General features: G+C 35.2%; 1 protein-coding gene and 1 long non-coding RNA gene across 2 annotated transcripts; one reads left to right on the top strand and one right to left on the bottom strand.

Annotated features, from left to right (window-relative positions):
• Positions 1 to 260: 260 nt before the first annotated feature.
• Positions 261 to 1,222, bottom strand: LOC144555907 (uncharacterized). The gene has a single exon (XM_078304343.1). The coding sequence runs from the start codon at positions 1,127 to 1,129 to the stop codon at positions 665 to 667; it is 465 nt and encodes a 154-aa protein (XP_078160469.1). The 5' UTR covers positions 1,130 to 1,222; the 3' UTR covers positions 261 to 664.
• Positions 1,223 to 5,183: 3,961 nt separating this feature from the next.
• Positions 5,184 to 9,615, top strand: LOC144555034 (uncharacterized). The gene is made up of 4 exons (XR_013511939.1): positions 5,184 to 5,892; positions 6,010 to 6,155; positions 7,915 to 8,024; positions 9,353 to 9,615. It is a non-coding gene; the product is annotated as an uncharacterized LOC144555034 (long non-coding RNA).
• Positions 9,616 to 11,057: the final 1,442 nt, after the last annotated feature.

Genomic DNA, 11,057 nt, shown 5'->3' with positions numbered 1-11,057 from the left:
TATATCATAGCCTTATTATATTCTCCAAAATCATTCTAAATTAACAATTCCATAAATAGAGCGAATATACAAACATCTCAGTGCACTGCTAAACAAGTTAATAGTACCAATTTAGGGAAAAGCAACATTACCATATGAACACAACAAAGAACAATACTAAAATTTAGGTAGGCAAACAATAATCCTGAAAAATGTAACAAACCCACCTAGAATGCGTCTATTATTTAACAAAGCAAAGCAATAACTTTGAGCTATGATCGTCATTGTAAATTTGTAATCCATGCCAAAATGCATAAAGCATCATCAATACAACATAATTAAGTTTCTAGATTCAACCCATAAGGAAACCCAAGATCCACCCTCTACAAACTTTTCTATAGTTAAAGAACAATTGCTGCGAATTTCGAGCAATAATACCAATACAAAATCTTCAAGATCAATTGAATAATTAACTATAACTGCAGAAATTCATCCAATTTTCCAAATTCCCACAAGAAGATCCCACCTTTTTTCACTTCCACTGCTCAATAAATGAAGCTTCCGACTCCAATCAACCCCAATCAACCCCAATACATCCCCCAAGAAAAAGATAAGCTAACAGTGAGTAAATACAACATGAACAGCCAAGTAAATTTCCTTTAACAAAGAAAGAAACAAACTACTCCTACCAGCCATGAATAATCTCAGAGCACTTAACCTTGATCCAGCGAAAGCCCTTGCGAATCGAGGACTTAACCTTCCCCTCTACCGAGTACGCCTTGTAACTTGCGACTCGTCTCTTGCGTTTCATCTCAGGGTCGCCAAAGCACCACGGCCCGGAAGACGACCCAGCCACCGCCACCGGCCTCGGCGCCACCACTGCTGGTGGCAGAGGCTGCTGCCTCGGCACTATATCCAGTCTCCCATTGTACTCATAACTGTTGTTAGCGTCGTACGGGGGTGCTTGATCGGTACTCGGTCGAGAGGTGTTGTAGGAGTACGAGTAGGAGTAGGAGGAGGTTTGATCGGTGCTGGGGCGAGAGGGGTTGAGAGAGAAAGGAGGGTTTTGGTTTTGATCGGTGCTGAGGCGGGGGTTGTAGGAGTAGGAGCTAGAGTAGTTGTGGTGGTAGGAGCGATCGAAGTCGGCCATGGCAAGCCAGCGAGAGAAAGGAAGAAATGTAGAAGACTAAAGAGGAGAGCGAAGGCAGAGAAGAGATTTTGTTTTTTCTTTCTTTCTGGTTTTTGGTTCTTTCTACTTGATTTTGGGTTAGGTACTTAAGTTGATGCTGCTATTTAGGCATTCGTATCACTAAGGTAACACAATATTTCTGTTTAGATTCAGACCAAGCGATCAGAATCTGCTCGAATATTGAAAGGATCCCTTGCATTCAACTTCGGGCCAGATTGTCTGGGATTCTGATCGGACGGTGCATATTTAAACAGAAATAGTGTGTTACCTCCGCTGAAATGGATTCGTTTTCCGTTTCTTTCTTTTTTATTTGAAATGTTTATTGTCCTGTTGTAGAAGAGAGGTTCATTTTGCACGGGAATTCCACGCGTTAGTTTGGGAGAGAGGGTGGGGACCACAGAGATGTGACATCCCCTCAGGAAGCCGACTCAAATTAGAAGAATCTATACCGTTCATTTTGATCTTAAAGTCGACTAGTCCACAAGAAGCCTGCCTATTGATTGATCGGACGGTACATATTCTTCCTATCTGAGATTTGTTCCTAAGGGATGCTTGCTCAGAGGGAGGAGGTTTAAGAAGGCACAGAACTATAGGCTATGTTTTTCGTTGGTGAGAAATCGTAGAAAGTTTAGTGTGCCAGTATCTACTCGTTTTTGGTGTTTTTATATGCTTGCTAAAAGAGCAAGGAAAAGGCTGTATTAGCAGTTTCGCACTGCATGGCGAGATAGCAAGAACTTTGAAAGAAAGTTAGAAAATTAATAAATAAAATATGAGTGAGTCTATGGTACTATGCATATCACGGGTTGTTACCGTGCTATGGCTCTATATTCAAGTTTTCAAATTCTAACGGTCGATCAGAACCGTTCATCTTGTTCTCCATATTAATATGTGTTTGGAGACCAAATTTTACATTTTTTGAAAATTTTTTACTATTTTTTTAGATATTTAAAAAATCACTTGATCTGAAAATTCTGGACCATCCAAAAACAGTAATTTTCAATAAATCTAAAAAAATAGTAAAAAAATTTCAAAAAATGTAAAATTTGGTCTCCAAACACATATTAATATGGAGAACAAGATGAACGGTTCGGATCGACCGTTAGAATTTGAAAACTCGAATATAGAACCGTAGCACAGTAATAAATCGTAATATGCATAGTACCATAGACTCACTCATAAAATATAGTTCAAAAAGTTTGTTGATAAAAATAGAATTTTGTCATACAAAAATGAGGCATAAAAATAAGACATTGTATTAGAATAAAACGGCAAGGTATTTAAGCAATATAACATCATATTTTATATATTAAATATAATTCAATAAACTCTGTTCCAACAATTATTTTCTTTTTTGAAATCATGCAACAATTATATGTAACGCTGCTATCAAGCTAAGTGTTCTAGGTTGTCTACTGACGTACACCAGCTGTGAGTGGGTTATGATTAATTTATGAAGGCCAATAGCCTGAAATAATCATTGACATTATGGCAAAAAATGAAATGAACTAATGAAGGCACTTTTATGTTACGTGTCCCTTGGTTCAGCTTATTATTCTTTCTTCAATAATACATGAAAGAAAGTAGTCATAATTTCTCAGAATTTTTTCAGAAATTATATAAAATAATATAAGGTATTAAGAGCATCTACATCTCTCATATTATTAGAGTTTTTAATTTGATGTGATAATTTCTAATTCAGTTGTAGAGATGGGAGAGAGTTTATTATTTAGAAACTATACAGTAAATTTTTTTTATTAAGAAACTGTTTATAAACTATGTTGACCAAATAATTGGCTCAAGTTATTTCTCCTTTTTAATTTGTTGCTGATGTGACTTAATAGAAATTTTAAAATTAATTACAGGAATGTGAAAGTTAGAAACTTTAGAGACCTTAATTTCGTTAACAGTTATTTAGAAACTCATTTAAGTTACTGAAATGTAAATGCTCTTAGATAGAGTGGTGAATTTTCTTTTTTTGCAATAGAAACAAACCAGTATAGACAGCTGGAGAAAAGTTATATTCAATTATTGACCACCATTTATTTGAAACAAATTACAGTTTGTGCACGATTTTATATATAGTTTAGAGTAAAATAATATAAATACTATAAAAATAACTCTTTTTCACCAAAAAAATATAATTAATTTTTATTCATGTTTCATCCACATATATATAGTTTAAAATTTTGATTCCGCTTCTGATGAAAGAGCTGTAGTTTTGCTTTTCAAGAAGGTATAAACAGTGCCTCAAAAAATCGAACTCTTGATTTAATAGCTTTAGCCCACTAAATTAAAAGTCGGTGCCTCCTTTCCTTCTCCATTTCTTCTTCTTCTCTCTTTATGAGTTTTCTCCTATTGCAACATTTTTTTCCTCAATCCATCTAATACCCAATATTAGTTGAGGAGGGTTCAAATGCATTCAAATTTTTGTGTATCTAAATTCTCTCTATCTTTCAAATATTTTTCTCCGTTTTCAAAGTCCGAATAGTCAATCCGAACCGTTAGATGCGATCTATATATTAAGATGTGCTTGGAGACCAAATTTTATATTTTTTGAAATTTTTTTATTATTTATTAAGCCACTTCGAAAATCGCTGATTTTACATTTTCTGGACCATTGGATCAGCGATTTTCAAAGTGGCTTAATAAATAGTAAAAAAATTCCAAAAAACATAAAATTTGGTCTCCAATTACATCTTAATATATAGATCGCATCTAACGGTTCGGATTGACTATTCGGATTTTGAAAACGAAGAAAAAGGATAAGATGCATTTGGATGCACAAAAATTTGGGTGCATTTGAACCCTCCTCATATTATTTTTATATAATTTCTAAATATAAAAATTTTCTGATGATTTCCAATCGTGACACTATTCTTTTTAAATCTGTCAAGCCGTAGACTGATTCTACTGGCTAATCACTACACGGTCTGCACTCGCAGTTAAGAAAGTGGCTTAGATGGCTTCATCACGACTCAAAGAGAAAGAGCACGTGAATGAATCATATGCATTTAAACTTTATTGCTCATTAGAATTACTCAATTTGAATTTAAACTTGACTCGTTTGAATTTAAACTTTATTGCTCATTAGAATTACTCAATTTTCTCTCCATCCTTACACCATCCTTAAAGTCCTATTAAATTCTCTGAATGACCTTTTCGCTAGGACCCAAAGGACAATATACGATCACTTTGAAGTTGGATGATCCCATCTAATCAATTTTTCATTCAGTGCCTAAATTTAACCTGAATTGTTCCTCGTACATTGGGACCCTTGTTCCTCGTTATCGAATCCACCAAATTCAGATTAGTTCTATGAAGTTTGATTTATGTTAGATCCCGACTTCAATTTTGTTTGCTAGACTCAATATACCCTCAAAAGTTCTCTAAATCATATCAAGTTTAGTTTACCAAAATAAAGTCTAATGAAATTGATTTTCTACCAATCTTACTTGAACTAACTAAATTGAGAATTTTAAATTTGTATTTCTCTCATAGAAATCCTCAATTAATTGTCCAGTTCGGGTAGCCTTTTCGTTTCGGGACGAAACTTTTTATTTGGGGGGGAGAATGTTATATTCCGAAATTTTAAAACACGATTAATTGCTAAAATGATATTTACATTAAATAAAAATTTCTAACTAAACTAATGATCGATCAGATTTTCTGATTTAATTTTAACTGAATCTAAAAATTTCGAAATATAAACGAACTATGAATTATGTACATTTGAATTATAGGAGTTAGAAGTAAAACAATTTAAAAATATAAACTAGAAATTGGGGGTATAAATGATTTATGAAATTATGGAACAAAGATGAGAATTAAAAATAAAATAAAATATAGAACCCATAATTAATTATAATTATTCGCAAAATTCGTAAATCGAACATTCGCTGCAAGTCCAAGAAATTTAGAAAAAAAAAAAAAAAAAAAAAAAACAAATTGATTCGTACAAATAAATAAATCAATCAAGATTTAATTAAAAGTATAAGGATATTAATTTTTTTTGTGTGCAAGCAAAATTATAAAAGTACAAATTTTGTTCATAATGAATTATATAGACTAATTAGATCTTAATACGTATATACAAATTTCCAATCAATTTCGTTGAAATCCATTTTGATTTATCCATTCTTGGAGCCATTAGAACATCCATTTAATTCTTGAAATTATTTCAAACCATTGGATCCCATCCAGCACGAATCTTAAAGCAGACCCATTTAATAAAACCCTCTCTTTCTCTCTTCCCTCTTCACCCTGCCACTGGACCCCCCCCCCTCTGCTTTGTTCTTACGCCAAACCCCCCCTCTCTCTGCGTTCTTCTTACGCCAACCCTCCCCTCCCCTCTCTTCTACGCCAAAACCAGGGGCTCCGTCCCCCTCCCCTCTTCCGTCGCCGGCGAACCCACCAACCCCCGCCCCACTCTCTCCTCTCTCTCTCGGTCCGTGAAACCCCACCAGCACTGCCCCCTCCCTGTCTCTTTTCCGCCTCCCTCTTCCCCCTCCGTGAAAACCCTAGCCGTCCTCCCTCCCCTCTCGCTGACCCGCGGCCTCACCAGAAAAATCCCTCTCTTGTTCCTTCTTGGAGAAGGAAGAAAGGCACTCGAGTTCACTCTCCCCCGCGCGCTTGGGTGACTTTTGCCGCTGTCTTTTCATGTCGAATGGCCGTCCGAACTGACCCGTCTCTGTTGCATGGGGGTTTTCCTTGATTGCCTCTCGGTTGTAAGTAGGCCTTTCTCCTCTAATTTTGGTTAGTTTGGTTGTTTGCTCTCATGTGTTGAGGATTTTCCCCTCTTTTCTGTTTGCCTCTAATTAAATTGCTAATTACCCGAATTGTAGAGGGCTTGCTGTGATTTTTGAGAAATTCGGTGCATTGTTGTCTCTTGGTTGAGATTCGGTGATTTCGAGAAGGTCGTGAAGCGAGATGATGAACCTTGGAACCGACCATCTTTCCGTGTCTCTGACGGGTGTTCAAACTCTCTCGGGTAATTATAAAACAACCCTTTTTCTGATTCTCGAGGCTTGATTGTGCCTTGCTGAATTTAATTGATGTCGTAGTATAATCGTAGGAAGTGATTTATTAAGCATCGAGTGCGGGTTGTTGATTTTCCTGACTCGATTGAAGTGTTGAATTTTAGATTTTTGCGAGGGGTTGGGGTCGATTATTATAGTACCAATGTCATCCGAGTTTGCCCTATGAATTTGCCCGGGTTACTTGATGATTTTGAATGAATAAATATGATACTTGAGTTCAAACTGAAATATAACTAAACAAGGCTAGAACTTTGATTAGGCCTTCTAATTCGAATTGGGTTGTGCGAGCCCGTCATAGAAAGTATGCTATAGGAATTTAGTTAAAAGTGAACCTAGACCTTTTATTTTGGTCTGCGATTTAGATGAAATAGATGTTCTATTAAAATCTAATTTAGGTCTTGGATGTAGACTTGATTAAATTCTTGAATATCTGATTTAACTAATCATGACATAAATGAAATAAAATGTGTAATTCCTATTAAAAATAATTTGTATATCTAACTTATTGTGATTTCAATATAAATGATCTTATATACTTATTTAGCATGTGTTTGCCCATTAGATAATATAATATTGTGATATGTTAGTGTAGTCCATAAACACGAGTGAAATAGATAATATGTTATGCATCATCACATTTGATAAACTATATCGTCAATAAATAAATCATGACTTCTTGTGCAGTCAAAATTATAAAAGATGTAATATATTATTATAAATTATTTACCAAGTATGTAGTTAAAATAATGGTTGAGACATTGAAACTTAGGTGTCAGTTAGCACGCCACTAAAACATTCAATATATTTGTTGTGACCAAAAATAACAAAATTATCTAGAGTAAAATAGAGCCAAATAGATTAAAAGTCTCATAACAAGTTTTAAAATTTAAATCTACTTTATTTTATTTTTATTTATTTTTAATCGTTTTTAAAACTTAAAAGAAAAGTTTGTTGCTAATTGATAAACGACACTTAACTAACAACGAAAAATATTGTTTCATACTTAGATTCAAAACGACGAGCTAAACGTAAAATTAGAGTAGTTATAAAATATCGAATTGTGCGACTTAGTTAGGAATAATTAACAACGCGTAAAATAGACAAACATTTCGTTTTAAAATTTTATAAATTAATTACATATCTAAATTAGAAATAACTAAAATATATTAAACTAAATACTAGTTTAGTAATAATTACAAATTTACACATTTTATTAAAATAATAGCATTAGAAATTTTTAATAATAAATTAACTTTGGAAACCACACTCGATCGAATTAAATAATTATAATTAAGTTAAAATAAATCAAAGTAGATAAATAATTAACTTATGATAATTTGGTAGAACCCGTATAAAATTACTGTAACTCACAAATAATTATTTTTGCGAATATTTCGACGTTATAATTTTTGCAAGCAATTTATCTTCAAATTAAATTATTAAAAATATAAATTATTTTAGAATTAAGATTAGGATAATTTAAATCAAAGTGAATGATCAATATCAGACGAACTTATAAATTAAGATTTATGCTAAGCTCGATGGCATGAAAGTAATAATTAATATCTGACTAACCGGATCAGTCAGACTGACTGAATCGGTAATATTTATTAAATTGAAATAATTGAGAATTTAACTTACACATTTACTGGGGCGAGGGTTAGAATAATTTAGCATAGATTTTAATTAGTTTAAATTACGTGATCACAGATCAGTCAACTCTGTACGAGTCCGACCCGTGGACCGATCCGACTGACCCGTAGTTCGGAGCATACGCGGAGCACGCTGATTTTTAGCGACAGAGACTCCAGCCTCCTCAGGTGTGGGATATCTGAATTATTCTTTTCGTGGGCGTACTCTTACCAGTCGATCCATCTGACCTGACATCTGCACTTTATTTTTAAGTAGTTGCCTTAAAACTTTAGATCATGTTTATCATTTCTGCACTGTAGGTAGAATTGCATAAACCCTGAAAAACTCAAATTTACTGTATTTTAAGAGTAGAGTAATTAAATAATATTATATATATATATCTTATTAGAATATTAGGTTATTAGCTGTCTTCTTCTCGTAGAAAACTATATTATTATTTTACGTGCATACGCATGCATTGGTGAGAGCTGAGCAGAGCCGAGTGACTTCGTTCCGTCTTGGTGTCACTTGGCATGGGACGGCCCGACAGCCACTGAGCTGAGGGTCACTTGATCCTTGGATGGCTTTAGGACTATATTATATGTATAAACCTTGATTATATCATTTTTCGATCATTTTGCTATTTGACGTGAGCAGTTCCGATCTCGAGTTCTGTGGCACGGACGATTCGGGATGTTTCTCACGCCTACATTAGGAGCTACATGCCTAGAACGGGTTACCCCACCACGGTTCCGATCTCGAGTTCCGTGGTGGCATTTTTATTACTTGAGACTGCACAGTTCCGATCTCGAGTTCTGTGTAGGTCTGTTTTACGCTACCGCATGGTTCCGATCTCGAGTTCCATGGCGGATTTGGTGATTTGGTGTGGCGGGTGTTGGTGTGGCGGGTGAGGGCACAGTTCCGATCTCGAGTTCTGTGGCCCTGGTGATGATATTTTTACGACTTGCATTGTATGATTTCTCCTATTGGATATGTTTGGCTTATGAATCGTCTAGGTGAGATGACACACCGAATTTTGATATAACCATCGGCTAGTGTGCTACTATCTTGTGGAGCAATGCTCGATGTCACTAGGCAACGTGTATCATTGCACTCTGATCACAGTCCTTGGATTATATTGTTGGATCTTGTGATCCTATTGGCACAGCACGGGGTGATTTACTTTATCCATATTATTGTTATTATTATTATTGTATTTGGGCACACAGTGCAAGGAGTACTGGATTCCGACTTGATTTATATCCGATATTTCACCTTGATTTTATTTTGGGTTATTTCGCATGTTGGCATAATAGAATAATCGCATCATGGCATCATTCAAAAGTATTGTAAATTCTATTAGCTATTAATATAGGTTCACACATGTGCATATTTTTAATTGTATTCATTTTATAAAATAAAAGTGCTTTGACCTTAGAGGATCCCTGAGGGGATAATTCTGGGTCACATACTGGGCGATTCGTCGCTCACCCACAAGTTGTTTCGTGGGTTTTAGGTACAGGTTCTGGCGGTCCGCAGCAGGAGATGTCAGGAGCTGTCCCCGAGGGTCACACCACTTGACCTAGTTAGGGTTAGGCTTTTGATTAGGTTTACGAGTCCCGTATTTTCTGTATTATATATACGGGCTCGATAGATCATGTATCCCCTTCTATAGATGGTGTGATTTGGATCCGAGATGGATCGAATTATATGTTATGTATGTGTATGTTTATTTATTTGTTATGTGACTGATGCTTGCTATTCATATTATTGTGCTTCCGCTGCTGTTTGATTTATTATTTATGATTAGCCTTGCGTGCTTAATAATTAATTAAGCACGAGGCGAGGTTGATCACACCTTAATTCAGAATTCCTGGTTTGGGGTGTGACATCCTTAGGGTGGTATCAGAGCTCAGGTTCCTCAAAATCTTCATACACTGAGCAGGGTATCACTCAAAGAATCAAATACGAAGCATAGTCACATATCGATAAGTTAATATATATATATATATATAGAGATACACATTAATACGCGAGTCAAAGCACTTTGATTATATATTTAAATTCGCATATAGATACTTAGAAATCGAAATCTCCTCTTTTTATACGTCCCCTCTCTATCGTATCATGACTTAGCGTAGCTACTTTTCAGACATACGATAGACGATCGTCAACGTCCCCGGAATCGATTCGATAATTAGTAAATAAGTAACTGGGGTGATGTCTAAATAACATGTTTTCGTTAATTAATTTATGATAGATGTAGTAGACTAAATTGTGTAAAGAGATTAAATTATGGGATTATTAAAAATCTAGTCAAAACTAACTTTCGAACGATTAGTAAATTCGTTAAGTGGAAAATGTCATAATACAATTAAAAACTGTGAAGGTTCGAAATTATTGTACGAAATTTAAGTAATCAATCTCGTGGCAACGGAGAGCTGTATGTCTGCCACTGGAGCCTCGGTGACTAGCGCCTCATTGCGACCGCTAGCAGACTAGTCCAATCATCAGTCAGTATTCCCGACAGAATAATAATCAATCGTGTTTTCATTCTGGACCTTATGGTATTAGATACGTGAGATTTCGACGTCCCGCTAAGTCCAGCATGGTTGGCCACACACCACGCAAAGATGAAAGTCAAATCGTACCCTTCAGTCGTCCGGACAACGTATCCTTCATACTCAAGGGACGGAAACTAGGAACAAGGATTTCGATTTCATCCGCGCTCCAAGCAGGCCAGACGATGGCTTCCAGATGAAGTGCATACATTGCATCCACGATATGGAATTAAGGGTAACAACACCCTGCGAATTTACGTACTACTGACGGAAGCTAGTTTTGCAACTCTAGAAAATTTAGGAAACCAATTAATTCTCTAATTTTAATTTATGTTATTCTTGTTCTAAAAATTTTCGTAAAAAAATTTAGTTAGGATTCCGAGAGGGCCTTAAGTGAAATTATTTTATGACTCCTTGACTTTCTAATCCGTATGCTTACTTCTACCTTGTTAACAAGCTACAACCTATACTGATTATAAGTACGATTAAACCTTTCTCCGAAAAAAAATAAATTTGCAAAATTTTCTATCATCCAACCATTAGACCTTTACCTAATTGAGATTGTCTTGACCATGTCTACTTGGTTTATCAAGATTAACTTAATAAGAATCAAAGTCCTTTTTCCTGCCATAAACTATTGAGTTAAGTTAACTCAATATA

Source organism: Carex rostrata, chromosome 6 (assembly GCF_964058835.1).
Source record: "Carex rostrata chromosome 6, lpCarRost1.2, whole genome shotgun sequence".
In the NCBI taxonomy this organism is placed as follows: Eukaryota; Viridiplantae; Streptophyta; class Magnoliopsida; order Poales; family Cyperaceae; genus Carex; species Carex rostrata.
Note: the sequence above shows the minus strand (reverse complement) of the source record. Positions and strands in the feature narration are given on the sequence as shown.

Bases quoted from the DNA above. Each gene is read 5' to 3' on its own strand.
- LOC144555907 (XM_078304343.1), bottom strand. From the start codon at position 1,129: ATGGCCGACTTCGATCGCTCCTACCACCACAACTACTCTAGCTCCTAC.